This window comes from Squalius cephalus (genome assembly GCF_949319135.1).
Source record: "Squalius cephalus genome assembly, chromosome: 11".
Taxonomy (NCBI): domain Eukaryota; kingdom Metazoa; phylum Chordata; class Actinopteri; order Cypriniformes; family Leuciscidae; genus Squalius; species Squalius cephalus.
The window spans coordinates 16,460,029-16,476,678 of record NC_137132.1 but is presented as its reverse complement, the minus strand read 5'-3'; the positions used below and the strand labels follow the sequence as shown (position 1 = coordinate 16,476,678).

Genomic DNA, 16,650 nt, shown 5'->3' with positions numbered 1-16,650 from the left:
TCAAATCACTTGATATAGGTCCATATAATTGAAAATGTAACATAAAAATTTACAACAGATTGTTCAGCATGTTTTAATTTAATGTTTTCACAATGGAAACATTTGCCTAGGAAATATTACAATATTTCCACCACATCTTTTTCACACAGGTTTGAATTTGTGATCATTGAAATGTCTAAGATATACATAATTCTTCCCACACTTCTGGCATGTGTAGGCTTTCACTCCAGTATGAATTTGCATATGTGCTTTAACATGGTCAGGTTCTCGAAACCAGTCCACTCAACAAGTTGACATTACAACTGAACGTCTTCTCCGCAGTATGGACGCGCTTGTGGCGCTTTAAATTTCCATACAAGCGAAAGGTCTTTCCACAAGTCTCACATTTGTGAGTTTTTTCATCTGTATGAGTCTTCATATGCATTTTCAAAGAGCCAGACCACTTGAACGCTTTCCTGCACACTATGCATTTGTAAGGTCTTTCTCCTGAATGGCACAACATATGCGTTTTAAAAGACTTCCTGAGTGCGTAGGCCTTACCGCAGATCTCACAAATGAAAGGGGTCTCCCCCGAGTGAAGTTTCTCATGTATGCGAAGATTATAAACGTTGCTGTAGCGCTTCTCACACAACTTGCATGTAAATGGTTTGCTGTGTTCTGAATGTGGCTGCATTTTAAATGCACAGTTGAAGTTCGGAAACTGGCCATTGCTCTTATCTCCTGAATTTTCGGTCTGATTGTGAGTTAACATATGGTTCTGGAGCAAAAACTCATGCTGGAATGTTTTCCCACACACTTCACACTTAAATTGCATCTCTTCATGCACCCGCATATGGACTTTCAAATTGCTTCTCTGGCGAAATCTTTTACCACACACCTCACAGATGTATGGCTTTTCACCAGTGTGAATTAAGGCGTGGCGTGTCATAGCTTCATGATGGGCAAATAATTTACCACAGATTTTACACGTATATCGCCTCTCACCGGTGTGCACAGGAAGGTGGCGTCTCAAATGACTCTTGCACTTGAAGCTCTTGTTGCAATGACTGCATTTTATTGGCCTGTCGTCTGAATGAAACTTCTTGTGGCAGTTTAGGGTGCCTATCAGAGAGAAACTTTTCCCACAGGTATCACACGCGTATGGTTTTTCACCCGTGTGCACCCTCTGGTGCATGTGTAAACTTCCTTTGACTGTAAATCCCTGTCCGCATATTTCACAGGTAAATGGTTTGACTTCAGCATGAACCCGTCCGTGCGCTGTGAGATCCTTGAAGCTCTTTCCACACGTACTGCAGGGAAATTTCTTCTTCTCGAACCTCTGTGTATGTTTGCGGAGATGGGTTTTTAGCGCTCTTAATTGTGAGAACTTCTTCCCGCATTTTTCACAACAGTGCTGCTTTTTGACTGAATGCACACGTTTGTGTCGCAGAAGAGAGAACATCTTTGGAAAGGCCTTTCCGCACTGCTCACATGCAAAAGACTCTTTGTCCTGTGGCTTTTCGGGTTGCTCGATTGATGTCTGCAATACGCCTTCCTGGTCTTCAGACCAGCCCACGTCATCGGCTGATGAAAAAATGAACACAATAATACAAAATTAGTGTTGAACAACATATACGCCATTATGACAGAAGGGCTTTAAAGACCCCATGAAATGCCTTGACAAGCATTTTCTTTCTTTTAATAACATGTTTCCTATTGAAAAAAAGGAAGTTAGGGACATTTCAAAGTTTTTTTTTTTTTTTTAGCTAATAGCCTACATCTATATCAGTGGTTCTCAAAACTTTTGACTCAAAGGCTCCCCTGTTGTCCAGCACAATATTCAAAAGCTCCCTGATATAGGTATATTTCCAGTATTTCTGCTGTAATTATGACAAAGCTGCTTGATTTCAAATGTTTTTATGAACAGATAGTATGAGTATTGATATATTAACCATTTAAAGCCTGACATATGAAATAATAGTCAGAAAAACAATTTGAACCTTTAAAAAAATACAAGTGTTTTATGCGTTGTATATTTGATACATCCGGCTTTTATGGCTCATATAGTATGATATAGTCAGAATATGGTGCTTAAACTTGAGGAAGAAAAAAAAAAATCACCTCAGTTTTATTCAGAGACTCAAACTGAGCAAAAAACATGCAATTTGGTGTAGTTGTTGATATTTATATGGGCAAAAAGTAAGATGAAATTTTGACAGCTAAATCAATAAATCTATATAACAGTGTAGCAGACTACATTCATAAAATGTATTTAAATAGTTTTGTGATCAAAGCCATGTAGTTTTTATTATGGGGGGCTCAACATATAATCCAATGCAATGATGATTGAGAGATGCACAAATAAAGGTTCATCACCAAGCCTGTTGTATCATATTTCTTACTCACATTTTAACATGATTTTTCTAAAAAAAAAAAAAAAATTGGACATTTGATTGTACAAAATGAGTGAGTGCAGAACGAGACTCAATGCAGTCATCACAAAGAAATAGCCATTACTATATATACTACCAATAGGACCTTAGGCTTTTATGTAAATGACAAATAATAATGCGAGTATGAGAACTATACATTACCATCACCAATGACTACAGTCCGCATGCCGTCTTCTGCTCTCTCCTCCACCAACAGACATCTGCTTGCATTGCTCTCCTGCGCAGACTGTAATTCACGTCACATGGAAATGTTTCTTACTGTATGACCATTGACCATCACTATGTATCAAGACATATAATAAACATGTTGTTTTTGATTCAGCACAGAAATATATATATATATATATATATATATATATATATATATATATATATATATATATATATATATATATACACACATCCATCCATCTATGGGCAAGGATACAAGCTAGCCCTCTACAACTATTCAAAAAATTTTAATAACAGAAATTCTTACCATGTGAGTCTGAGTGTCACTCTGTTTCATGTTGAGCTGATCAGCAGAGCTGCATGTCTTTGGTGTTGTCCTGCTTTGGCATGTCCAGCATTAATAAGATGAATAGAGTAGTTTGACCCTGAAAAAGCTGCTCATACCTGGACATAGTGACCACAATTACGAGATGTGCAAAAATGAGAAAGTGTGTTTGAAATGTGTTTCAAAATAACATTTCTGCAAGACTTAAGAAAAAGACTTCTTCTGCTTTGGCAGTCCAATCTGTAAAGCCAGTTTGAATACATGCAAACAAATGATCAAGTGTTATCAATAAGTGTTCTTAATGTAAAGGCAAACCATAATATTACGCGTCTGGAATGCAAACTCCCTGGAAAAGTTGCGCTCCCTCTCTCACTTCCTCTGTTGATCAAGACCATTTCAAAGTAAAAGTATGCGAATACGCGCCATTGACCATCAATATTTTTAATTAAGAGATTAACAGGTCAGCAAATTAAATACGACTGATTATACATAATACTATACTAATTATAATAGTCAGAACCCTTACTGGATAATTTATTAAATAGGTATGTTTATTGTTTTGTGTTAATAATATGCTAAATTAGCTTTGAAATGCAAATGTTTAGAACCTGTTTTAAAGGTGCCCTAGAATGTGAAATTGAATTTATGACTTTGAAAATGGAAAATGGATTGAAAATGGAAAATTGAAAATGGACTTGACCGACCATCAAATTGTCAGTTCCTGTACTTCCGAGGCAAAGTTTTCAAAATAAAAGCCATTTAACATGAAATACTAAAGAAAGCTGGAGAACTAAGAGAACCCACTCCATTTAATAATTTATCTGTTTGCATAGGAAAAGTCAAACGTATTGACAACTTAACCATTACAGCATGTGTTATAGTAAAGATTACTATTAAAGGAATAGTTCACTTCAAAATGAAAATTCTGTCATCATTTACTCACCCTCAAGTTGTTTCAAACCTGTATACATTTTTTTCTTCTGCTGAACTCAAAGAAAGATATTTGAAGAATGTCGGTAACCAGACAGTTGATGGACCCCATTGACTTCCATAGTAGGAAAAAAAGTCAATAGGGTACATCAACTGTTTTGGTTACCGACATTCTTCAAAATATCTTCTTTTGTGTTCAGCAGAAGAAAGAAATTCATACAGGTTTGGAATAACTAGAGGGTGAGTAAATGATTAGTAAATGAAAAAACTTTCATTTTTGGGTGAACTATCCTTTTAAATACCAGTAGTGAAGTGTGACATTTGTAAATTATGTGTAATGAAAATGTTATATTACTTTTTAAAATGTTCATTTTTGGTTATGTTAGTGTTTCCTACCAAAAATGTTATATTATACAGTATATAAAAAACAATAATAAAAAAACATTGCATTCCCAGCAAACTGTTTATTCTTGGCCAGAAAGTACACAGTAATGAGGAATTCGCAATGTAGAACTATTGATTTTGCATATTAATAATTGGCTTAAATTGGCTTAATTTGATTTCAGACCCAATTCATTAATGTATCTCTATTGAATGAATGAAAAATTGATTGATACTTATCCGGAATTTCTTCTAAGAAAGAAAATCAAGGTAAAACAAACACACTGTGCTATTGTACATATTTTTGCCTTTAACAGATAGTGAACCTTCATGACATTTCCAAATAATTTGACTAAAAGAAACTGTAAACATAACAAAGAAAATGTCACTGCAATTCAGCTCAAAACAACTTCTTTTTCACACAGGTATACATTTGTGGTCATTGTAATTTCTACGGTATGCGTATTTCTTCCCGCATTTCTGGCAAGTGTAGGGTTTCACACCAGTGTGGATTTGCATGTGTGCCTTCACGTGGCTAAGTTGTACAAATTTTTTCCCACACACCTCACAGCTGAACGGCCTCTCGCCTGTGTGGACACGCTTGTGTCTGATTAAATTTCCAGATAAGCGAAAGCACATTCCGCAAGTTTCGCACTTGTGTGGCTTTTCACCGGAATGAATGCGCATATGCAGTCTAAGACCATAAGGAAGTCCAAATTTGCTCCCACAAACAGAACATTTGTAGGGTTTAGCTTTGGTATGCACAATCTCGTGCGTTTTCAAACCAATTCTCTGGGTAAAAGTCTTATCACACACACCACACTTGAACGGCGTCACCCCAGAATGAAGTTTCTCATGTTCCTTCAGCGTATACAAGCTGCTGTAGCTTTTACCGCAGACTTTACACATGTACGGATCCTTTTCCGAGTGGAGTCTCTCGTGCATTCTGAGGAAAGCGGTAGAACTGTAGCATTTTCCGCATACATCACACGGGAAAGAGTTCTTCCCATGTCCAGATTTGCCATCTGGATTTGAATTCTCACTATGTGTGAGTAAGTGTTTCTGTAAAGCATAGTTAAAAACAAAGCTCTTTCCACATATTTCACACATGAATGACTTCAGAGCTCCGTGTATCGCCATGTGCCTCTTCAGAGATTTGCTCTGATAAAACTGCTTGGAACAGATTTCACACACATGCCGTTTCACACCACTGTGCACAAGGAGATGCCTTCTGAGGTTTGTAATGTGGCCAAACTTCTGCCCGCATACATGACATATATGGGGTTTCTCCCCTGTGTGCACAACCTGGTGCAAATTCATTTGCTTTTCAGTTTTGAATGTCTTGTCGCAGAGGCTGCATTTCCACAGTTTCTCATTTAAATGAACAGTCAGATGGTTGGTGAGGTTTCCCGAGTGTGTAAAGTGCTTCCCGCATGTCTCACAGCTGTATGGTTTTTCACCTGTATGGATCCTCTGGTGTGCCAGTAAACTCCCCTTTACGGTGAAGCCGTGTCCACATATGGAACAAAGAAACGGCTTTACTTCCAGGTGGACACGTTCGTGCATCTTAACATTGGCGAAGGTTTTCCCACATGTTTTACAGAGTCCTTTCTTATCGGCTGAATTGTGATGCAGTAGGTGTTTCTCTAATCCTTTTAAGAATTTAAACTTCTTCCCGCACTGCTCACAACTGTGAGGCCCTTTTACATGTCCACATTTGTGCTGATTTAGTGAATGTCTCAAGATAAATTTCTTTCCGCACTCATTACAGTGAAATGATATCGTCTTCTTGGTTTTCTTGGACTTTGTACTGATTTGCTCTGCCTGCGGGTTTACTTCAGGTTGCTGGTCTTCAACAGAGGCAGTGGTACTGTATTCAACTGCAAAACATTAACAGAGTTTCAATTACTACAAGTTACAACTACAAGTATGTATATGTATGTGTGTATATCAACATTGATAATAATAAGAAGTGTTTCTTAAGCAGCAAATCAGCATATTATAATGATTTCTGGAGGATCATGTGACATTGAAGACTGGAGTAATGAGGCTGAAAATTCAGCTTTGCGACACAAGACTAAATTACATTTTAAAATATATACAAATAGAAAATAGTAACTATACATTGTAATAAAAGTTCACAAATTTTTTATTTTTTTTTAAATCTAAATAAAAGCCTTAATAAACTAATCTAAATAAATTAAATGTATTATAATTGACACATAATTTAATTAATAACTAGCTAGTGGACAGTTGTCTCATTTCGATTCATTAGCTAAAAGTAACATAAAAAAGTAGTAAAAAAGAGGAGAAAAAAATATGGATTGGGAAAAGTGAGGCTATTTCAAGATATATATATAAAATGTCTAAAAAAATCGCATAAATAAAATTTAGGTACTTGTGTCAAGCGGTCCAGAATTTGAAATACAGAATTTAAAATAAAGAAGTTGTATTTTGTAATATTGAGGTGGTCCACTGCCTGAAGAGGTTTGAAATCAACAGGTCTAGAGTCTAGTATTTTATTATTTAGTAATGCCAAACATATTGAAGAGTAAAAAATAAACAATAAATACATTAGTAAATAATTTAATTAATAATCACTCAATTTCTACATTTCTCAGCTTGTTATTTCATATAAATATCAAAGCTGTGCAGCACGTACATTCTATAAAAAATGCTTGCACTGGCTTCTCTTTTCCACCACTTGACGACTCAAGAGAAAATTCAGAAACGTTTCCCTCCTCTGCACACTGAAAGAAAAAGAAAATCAATACAAACGCTGTTGCAAGCATTTTGGCAAACATATCAGAGTAACATCATTTCAACATTGAACTGACCTGCTGGCCTTTAACAGAATCTTGTGGTTGTACATTTTCTTCAGGTAACACAGTGAGTATAGTCGGTCTCTCCGTCGACACTGATGGAGCTACATCTGCAGAATCTGAGAGGAGGGAGAGAAATTACTAGTTAAAATTGTAGTGGATTAAATATTCTTAACAAATGACATTAAATTAAAATGCAGGACGTCTTACCAGGCACATTTTTGACAGTTTGATTGTTTTTTCTTTCTGGTTTCTTCAGATGCTCCTTCACCATCTCTTTCACATTTACTACATCATCATGGTAACTTTTAGAGCCCTTCAGCTGGTTTGGCTGAAGAGCAAAGCAATAACTGAAGACTTTGCATATTTTTTGAACAGCCACGTTGGTAAAGGTCTCCATCACAGCTGTGAGCTTTGCCTGCAACAGATATTAACTAAGTTACTGGTTGTTTTTCTGGAACTAGCAAGATGAAACTGAACATTTATTTGAAAGAATGAAATACAGTTACTTGTTATAGTGTTAAACATAGAAAAATACTTGAATAATCATATTAAATGTGTCTTAACCTTGAAATAAAATACTACAAAGAGGGAAAATTTCAGGAACCGACTGTCTGATGGATCACAACTGACAAAAAAATCCCTTAATCAAAACTAAATAGCACGCAGAATATCTGCAGAACAAAAACTAAACGTACCAGTCTGCGTTGTTTCTCATTCATTTCCAATATTGGATCTCTGTCACAACCAATTTCATTGTGGGATGGGCGAAATTCACAGTCGAAAACTTTCTGAATTTCGTCTCGAGCTGTTTCTGACAACAGTGTCATTATAGACAAAGTTTGTTTGCGAAATAATTCATTCTCCACCATTGTGGTCATAAAAAAATTGCAATATAATTGCAAATTTTGATATGTAAAGTGATTGAATGATGTGACAACACAAACGAGTCCGCGTTTACTGTGTTCATCTTAACTTCCGTTTCTAGAAGGACCACATATTCAAAATAAAAGTGTCCATCCGAAATGACTTTTATTTTGAAATTCAAAATGACGCACATTACGGAAGCAATGTTCAACCTGTAACAGTTGGGAATGACATTTGTCCTACTTAAATATTTTCGCTTTTAAAATCATGAATGAGAAATTACAGTAGTTTTGACGAGATCAGCACTGATTCACTTGGATCATCTTAGAAAATGTCAGGAAAGACAAATCTCCAGGTATGTTTTCATTCATTCACTAACTAATTCATTAACTCTACTTTAACCGTATTTATTCATTATTATTAGTAATTAATTCGTACACATTAGTCTGCGATTATGGCATAATGGCTAAGGTTATTTTGGTTTAGGGCTAGTAAGTATAGGAAATTACACCTGAACCGTATTAACCCAAAACAGTTTTAGTGTAATGTTAAAAATGACATCTTGGTCATTTACTCCTCCCTTGTGATTAACTGACACAATGAATGAATAGGCATTATTGTCTTATCTACTGAAGTCACCCTGGGGCGTAGTGCCTCTTGTTTCGGTCTATCTTTCTTCATGTTCACTATACATTGCTTTCTCATACTCGAAGTATCTGAAGACTCCAGCTCATCTCACTACAACTATGGCAGATGGACCTTATAAATTCATTAGGGTCAGAACATGAATAAATGAATGTTACCCTGTGCTGTTTGTATTGGTACTCTGTTTGTATTGGTTCTAACTTTTGTGTGAAATATTCTTTTACAGGACGGTGATGGCAAAGTCAGCAGGGTGATCCGTGTTGGCACCAGAAAAAGCCAGGTAATTTAATATATGTATGCTCATTGATTATTATCAATGTTGAAAACAGCTATGCTACTTAATATATTTGTGGAAACAGTGATACATTTTTGTCAAGTTTCTTGAAAGTTCAAAAGAACAGCATCCATTTGAAATAGAAATCTTTTGTAACATTATAAATGTCTTTACTGACGGTTTTGATCAATTTAATGTGTCCTTGCTGAATAGAGGATTTTTGATAATTGATTTAGCCTCATCAATACTTAGTACAAAACATTTAGGTTTGTAAGTTTGTCTGGGTGTGTCAGGGGTTGTGATGGGTTTGATAAGCTTTCTGTCTTTGTCACTGTGGATATAAGATTGCTTAATTTTAGTAAAGAAACTGGTCACAGCCCTCAAAAAGAGGGCATATGGAATATTGTTGAACCTTTTAAACCTTTTTGTTACTTGTATTTCTTTCAGCTGGCTCGGATTCAGACAGACAGTATTGTAGAGAAACTCAAGGGGTTACATCCTGATGTGAATTTCGAAATAGGTAGGAGATTATTGTGTAATATGCAAAACAGTTCATTGTAATTGAGGATACCGAGTATGACGAAAGTTAATATTCACCCTGCTTAAACAGATTTCCACTTCATACAATTTTTTTATTTTATTTCAGTGGCTATGTCAACAACTGGAGATAAAATACTTGACACAGCTTTATCCAAAGTAAGTCCTAATCTAAATCCCAAATTTAAAAAAATAAATATTAGAGTTCCATTGCTGTCATAAGTTAATGTATATAAAGTTTTTGGAGAAATTAATTATTGTTCAAATTCTGTGTTAAAGATAGGTGAAAAGAGTCTCTTCACAAAGGAATTGGAGAATGCTTTGGAAAAAAATGAGTGAGTCCATCCGTCTTTGCTTCTTTATATCACTCATGTATACTTTGCAGTACATACAGCTTTGGTCTTTTGGTGCATTTGATGTTCAGAGGTTTGTATTGCTACATTGTTGCATATGTTTCAGTATGAATAATGCTGTTGTAATATTTGTGCCTCTATAGGGTAGACCTGGTTGTGCACTCTTTGAAAGACTTGCCTACTGTTCTTCCTGTGGGCTTCACTATAGGAGCCGTGCTGAAGTAAGGAAATCACAATAGTGTCTCTATTTTCTGAAGTGCTTATACGTTCCTCCACATCTGAAGAGTCTTTTATCTTAAAAGTAGCTGACATGTCATGTTACACAGTACACAAACATCAGCCTAAATGTTCATAAATAATTATTAAAGTGTATGGAAATACTGATGTACAGTGTATTGCTTATTGCAAATCCTTTTAATTATGAAGCCAACATTGTGATTTGACATTTCTCTCTCTTTAAAGACGAGAAAACCCCTATGATGCTGTTGTCTTGCACCCCAAAAATAAAGGCAAACGTCTCGATGCTCTCGTCAACAAGAGGTAAAAGCGGTGGCCTGTACACAGAATTTTTTTTTTTAAATGTATATATTAATAATAATACTTAATACTTTATTAATAAGAAATTAATACTTTTATTCAACAAAGATGCATTAAATTGATCAAAAGTGACAGTAAAGACATAATGTTTTCTACTTCAAATAAATTATGTTCTTTTGAACTTTTTATTAAAAAAAGAAAAAATATATACATCATGGTTTCCACACAAATATTAAACAGCACCGTTTTCAACATTGATAATAATTAAAACCAAATCTTGAGCAGCAAATCAGCATATTGAATGATTTCTGAAGGATCATGTGACACTGAAGACTGGAGTAATGATGGTGAAAATTCAAAGGAATAAATATATTTTTTTTTATAAATGTAATAATATTTCACAATATTACTGTTTTTACTGTATTTGTTTTCAAATAAATGCAGCATAAGAGACTTATAAGAAAAATAATAATACATTTTACAGACCCCAAACTGTTTAATTGTAGTGTGTGTATATATATATATATATATATATATACATATTTATATATTTATATTTATTATTATTTAATTTTTTTAAATATTATTATTATATATTTACAGGATACATGTTTTCTTGAAAAATACATACATTTACATTTTATATTTGTAGTGTTATAGGTACCAGTTCTCTTCGCCGGGCTGCGCAGCTGAAGAGAAGGTTTCCCCACCTGGAGTTTAAAGACATTGTATCTTTCAGTGCAATGCAGCAACCATTTGTTTTTCTCTCACTTTTTCTGTAGATGCAAAAACAAAACAAAAAAAACAAGTAAAATATGAATTCAGTGTGTTAACAAGCACTTGATGTTTTGTGTGAGGTTATGCCTTAACAGTCGTGTTTCAGAGAGGTAATCTCAACACCCGTCTGAAGAAGCTGGATGAAAAGGATGACTTTTCTGCCATTGTCTTAGCAGCGGCTGGTCTTCGGAGAATGGGCTGGGAGAACCGCATTAGCCAGGTTCCTCTATCCTCCTTTAACCTACAATGCACTGCAATGTCTTCCCTCAGGTCAACTCAAGATTATTGCATTGATTAGCCTATAATGCATATTGATATATTTTGTATCATCCTGTTTCAGATCCTTGGGCCTGAGGACTGCATGTATGCCGTTGGACAGGTGGGTAACATTCAGTGTCCCTGTTGAGCAAATCTCCTGCACAACGGTGAGTGTATGTCTATCGCACTGACCCTTACAGACTGCTCTTAATGTCCTGTTAAAGGGCGCTCTGGCAGTTGAGGTGAGAGCTCGAGACCGGGACATCCTGGAAATGGTGTCAGTATTAAATGACTCGGACACTGTGTTGAGCTGCATCGCGGAGAGAGCGTTCCTCAAACACCTGGTAGGCATCCTGCTGCACTGTAAAACCCCTCACACCTGTTTAAATTAATTAATCATTGATTAAATAAATACACTGTAATTAAAAAGTTTGGGGTCGGTAAGATTAAGTCTCTTATCAAGGTTGCATTTATTTGATCAAAAACACAGTAAAAACAGTAATATTGTGAAATATTACAATTTAAAATAACTGTTTTCTATTTGAATATATTTTGAAATGTATTTTATTCTGGTAAAGCTGTATTTTCAGCATCATTTCTCCAGTCTTCAGTCACATGATCCTTCAGAAATCATTCTAAAATGTGTTGTAGATTTTTCCCTAAAACTAACTAAGTCCTATCTCATCTGACCTAAGTCTACCTGGGCTTATAATATTTATATATCGACTGTTACGAACTGCTCCGATACACGAAGGTAGAGGATCCAAACGCAGCTTTATTGTATGGGGCAATCCAGAGGCGTAATCCAATGTACAGGCAAGGGTCATACACAGGCAGGCAGTCAAAACAAAGAAACAAACAAAACAGGCAGGGACCAGAGGCAAGAGAGTAATCCAGGGACCAGAGGCAAGAGAGTAATCCAGGGACCAGAGGCAAGAGAGTAATCCAGGAAACAGGGCAAGATAACCAAAACCAAGAGACAAGAAAACCAGGAGAATGCTCAGTAATGCAGTGTAACACTTAAACAAGACTTCGTGGTGAGTGAATGAATGAACATGGTATAAATAGACTGAGACTAACAGGATGATGAGACACAGGTGAATGCAATCAGTGAATGAGGTACAGGTGAATGTGATCAGTGATAAGTGATGATGAGTCCGGGCAGTGAGTTATGGGAAATGTAGTTTGTGAGTGATAATAGTCTTATGTGGAGTGCCCTCTGGTGGCTCTCAAGGGCACTCCAGCTGGTGACCGTTACATCGACAAACAGACCTCAGCAAATGTCCTTTAAATGCTTTAATCACGGCCGGATGATCTCTCGAGCAGTTCTCAGAGAATCTCCCCCCAAGAAGAAGCCAGGCCGGAGGATCTCAGACAAGTTCCATTGAGAATCCCACCAGTTAACACGAATACGATCATTTTTATAGAAAAAGGAAGTATGGCAAAAATGTCATGCTGCATTACATAATTTCCCCACAATTTGATTGGTTTTCATAGACAAACCCTTCTGTTTCCAGCTAAAGCAAACTTTGTTTTAATGACTACTTCATTGTTAATCACAAGGTTCAAATTTAGTCATCTGTCTAGTTTCAATTCCCATATTTGTTATTTTTACACTCACACAACCAAAGTCAAAGGGGTATGGCAACACAACATACAGCATTCAAAAACACAGGACAGAACGTTTTAGTACATTGTGTTTCAAAGTGTTATCATGTTAGGCCTAAAAAGAGAAATAAGGTTAGATGTTAGAAACATGGTTAGTTTAATATACAGTTTACTATTTTATCTATTAAAAATCCACCACAAATGCTGCTCAAGAAACATTTATGTTCTGTTGTACGGTTGTACTGTTACATTTTTGATATAGTTGATCATTAATTTTTAGAATTCATTGATTAATAGAAATGAATAGAATAGAAATAGGAATAGAAATATTTTGTAACACTATGGGTGCGTCTCAATCAGGTCCCTAGTTCAGTAGTCACTGTTCAGGGAGTCGGCCATTTTAAGGGCTGTCTCAATCGCAAATTGCTAGCTCCCTAAAAAGTGCCACAGGCAGATATTGAATATAATCTAGCTAACATTTATAATTAATTTACTGCTGAAATATTGCAGGTATATGTAACATTCAAAGTAGTGTAATGTACTTTAAATAACATAAAAATTAATATAATCAATTAAATATAAAAATATCAGTTCTGCTGCTGTTCTTAAAGGGATAGTTCACCCAAAAAAGAAAATTCTGTCATCATTTACTCACCTTCAAGTTGTTCCAAACCTGTATGAATTTCTTTTTTTCTGCTGAACACAAAAGAGAGTTAAGGTTAACCAAACAGTTGATGGGCCCCTTTGACATCCATTGTAAAGAGAAAAAAAAAATACCATGGAAATCAACTGTTTGGTTACCGACATTCTTAAAATATCTTCTTTTGTGTTCAGCAGAAAAAAAAAAATCATACAGGTTTGGAACAACTTGAGGATGAGTAAATGATTAGTAAATGACAAAACGTTCATTTTTGGGTGAAATACCAGTAGTGACGTGTGACATTTGTAAAAAATACTTTTTTTTACCTTGAAAAATATGTGTAATGAAAATTTGTTATATTACTTTGGTAACACTTTACAATAAGGTTCATTAGTTAACATTAGTTAACTACCTTAGTTATTCAGCATTTATTAATCTTAGTTCATATTAATTCCAACATTTACTAATACAATATTCAAATCAAAGGTTGTATTTATTAACATTAAGTTAATACACTGTGAACTAACATGAACAAACAATGAACAGCTGTATTTTTATTAACTAACATTAACAAAGATTAATAAATACTGTAACAAATGTATTGCTAATTGTTAGTTAATACATTAACTAATGTTAACTAATGAAGCTTATTGTAAAGTGTTACCATTACTTTTTACTTGATGGTTACACCATATGACATTTTTGAAGTCATTAAATAGAAACCTTTTCTGGAAAATTGTATAAAAGTTTTTCAAAACCATATAAAACCACTACAAATACAAAGAATACATTTCTAAGAACCTCGTGCATGTGCCTTAAAGGTGCATTGCGCAACATTTCATGTTAAAAATACCCGTTTTTCTAACCCATACATGCTTAAATAATTGCCTGATGGGCTGAATGAGCCCTTCTCTGATCACTGCGATTGCCTCTATAATCCTGTACAGTAAAATAAATAAGAGGGATTCGGGTCGGAATTTGAGACTGGGCGTGACGTCATGCGCGTTCAGTTGCAGTGTTGCAGTTTCGCTTGTCGCCAGAGGGGGCATAGTTCTGCAAAAACTCAGAGACTTGCGCAATGCACCTTTAAACTACTTTTTTTTTTATAGGAAGGGGGGTGCAGTGTTCCAGTTGCTGTTTACACTGAAGTTAAGAATTCACAGGTAGTGAGGAGCTATATGCTGATTTTACTTTATACTCAACTAGAAAATGTCTCTCAGCTGAATGACAGATCTGTGTTCGTTTTACAGATCTACATGACCGGAGCAGTATTCAGTCTTGACGGCTCAGACAGTCTGAAGGAGACGATGCAGACAAGCATCAGCTCAGACAATCAGGTTGTTAATCCACTAAAATATAGATATCATTTCCGATATTCTGAATGTTTTGAATTTTACACTGATCCGTTTGCGTGTAACCTCATGATTCCCAGACTGAGGAGCAGGAGAAGGTTGATGAGAAGGTCCAGCGTGTGGGTATCACTGCTTTAAAGGTGTCAGGAGCAGCCCAGGATGCCGCAGTGAAGTTAGGAGTGGACCTTGGAAATCTGCTGCTCAGCAAAGGGGCCAAAGAGATACTGACTGTAGCCAGACAGCTTAATGACGCGCGATAGGTACAAAATAGTCCATATCCATAGCTGAAGACCCCCTTTTCCAGAAGTATTTTTTTAAAGGTCAACAAGTGTTTAAATGTCATCCTATATAGATTACCTCTATATTTTGTGCGTAATTAAGTTATTAGTTCATTTTTCACGGAATAAAAGCAACTTTGAGTTGTATTTACAGGATTTTTAGCGAAGATCAATTTGCATTACTTGGATGATGCAGAATAACAATGCCAAAATTACTCCGTTATGAAAAACAGTTGCATTACAGGGAGCTAATAGACAGAAATGATATTTGTTCTCATATTAAGCCATGAATGCACAATCTTGCCTTTTAAGATGGTGTGTGTTTTATCTAAACACATGCTTATTTTGAAACTTGAATTATTCTGGGATGTACATTTCCAAAAGCTGCTTGAAGTATCATCTACATTTTATCGTTACTGACTGTGCACATGTGAAGCTATACAACATAATAACCTATATACCACTACAGAATGATTTTTTTATGATTGGGCCAGCTGATGGGTTTTTGATCATATTTAGTGTGAAAATGTAATAAAAAAAAAAGGTTTTCATTCATTCCCAAATATTTTATGCCTTAAATGTTGTCATTGAACTATTTAAATTGTTTGTCAGATCTATCTAACATCAGTGCCTGGAAATGTGTATGTGGCTATGAGCTGATGGTCTGATAGAGATGTAAAGTTTGTATGCACTGCCTCATCCTTTTCATTTATTCCTCTCAAATATGAGGTTGTTGCTTTATTTATTTGGCTAAATGTATTTGCTGGACAGCATCTTGTTCTTAGAATTGAATGATGTGTTGTATGATGAAACTAAGCCAGTATTAATTTGCTGAGATATTCTAAAACACTGATTTTTATTTTGTATGGTTTAGAACTAGTTTAACTGATACCAACTTGATTTAATGTGAGCATATGCAAGATTTTTAGAATGTACTGAAACTGTTGAATTCCATAAAATACATTTATTTTTTTTATAGTCTTTCATTTAGTCTGTGCTGTACTGTTAAACTGAACTCTGAATAACTTGATATCATTGTTTGCCATTACTTTGAAAGGGGACGTCTACATTTACATGAAACACCATATTTCAAAAGTTTGATTTTAAGAGAAGAGTTGTTTGGTTTTACTAACTTTATAAGAGAAGAGTTGTTTGGTTTTACTAACTTTATTTGCTAGTCTGAAATAAAGCAAGCAATATAGATGCAATCATGTGTTTTTGACTTTCTTTGCTGTTTTTTTACTTTATGCATTAGACCATAAGATACCACTAGATGCCACTACTTTTTCTTCGTAAATATAAAAATAAAGTTTTACTCAAGACCTGACATGTCATGGCTGCGGGTATAAAAAAAAATAGATTTGAGATATCATTTTTGTTTACAATAGTCAACATTTGAAGTGGATCAAAAAGTTAATCAAAGCTGTCCTAAGACAACAACGGGTCTGAATTTTACTGTTCAA

At 35.2% G+C, this 16,650-nt stretch overlaps 3 protein-coding genes across 7 annotated transcripts; 1 reads left to right on the top strand and 2 right to left on the bottom strand.

Moving 5' to 3' along the window:
* Positions 1-57: 57 nt before the first annotated feature.
* Positions 58-3,652, bottom strand: LOC307166829 (uncharacterized protein). Of its 4 annotated transcripts, none has more exons than XM_079885525.1 (4): positions 3,633-3,652; positions 2,911-3,047; positions 2,574-2,658; positions 58-1,563 (listed from the first exon to the last, which is right to left on the bottom strand). In XM_079885525.1, the coding sequence occupies exons 2-4, from the start codon at positions 2,938-2,940 to the stop codon at positions 260-262; spliced, it is 1,419 nt and encodes a 472-aa protein (XP_079741651.1). In that variant the 5' UTR covers positions 2,941-3,047; positions 3,633-3,652; the 3' UTR covers positions 58-259. The 4 variants fall into 4 exon arrangements, with proteins under 4 accessions (XP_079741651.1, XP_079741649.1, XP_079741648.1 ...); XM_079885523.1 differs by lacking the exon at positions 3,633-3,652 and adding an exon at positions 3,255-3,344; XM_079885522.1 differs by lacking the exon at positions 3,633-3,652 and adding an exon at positions 3,146-3,327.
* Positions 3,653-4,304: 652 nt separating this feature from the next.
* Positions 4,305-8,053, bottom strand: LOC307166596 (uncharacterized protein). Its single transcript, XM_079885057.1, has 5 exons — positions 7,760-8,053; positions 7,272-7,479; positions 7,077-7,180; positions 6,902-6,989; positions 4,305-6,119 (listed from the first exon to the last, which is right to left on the bottom strand). Exons 1-5 carry the CDS (start codon positions 7,940-7,942, stop codon positions 4,657-4,659), a joined length of 2,046 nt encoding a protein of 681 aa, XP_079741183.1. The 5' UTR covers positions 7,943-8,053; the 3' UTR covers positions 4,305-4,656.
* A 47-nt stretch (positions 8,054-8,100) lies between these two features.
* Positions 8,101-16,393, top strand: hmbsb (hydroxymethylbilane synthase, b). 2 transcript variants are annotated; one of them, XM_079885401.1, is made up of 14 exons: positions 8,101-8,283; positions 8,800-8,853; positions 9,295-9,367; positions 9,494-9,543; positions 9,664-9,719; positions 9,881-9,958; positions 10,200-10,277; positions 10,927-11,002; positions 11,158-11,271; positions 11,392-11,430; positions 11,534-11,653; positions 14,667-14,720; positions 14,808-14,894; positions 14,990-16,393. In XM_079885401.1, exons 1-14 carry the CDS (start codon positions 8,260-8,262, stop codon positions 15,167-15,169), a joined length of 1,083 nt encoding a protein of 360 aa, XP_079741527.1. In that variant the 5' UTR covers positions 8,101-8,259; the 3' UTR covers positions 15,170-16,393. The 2 variants fall into 2 exon arrangements, with proteins under 2 accessions (XP_079741527.1, XP_079741526.1); XM_079885400.1 differs by lacking the exon at positions 8,101-8,283 and adding an exon at positions 8,512-8,704.
* Positions 16,394-16,650: the final 257 nt, after the last annotated feature.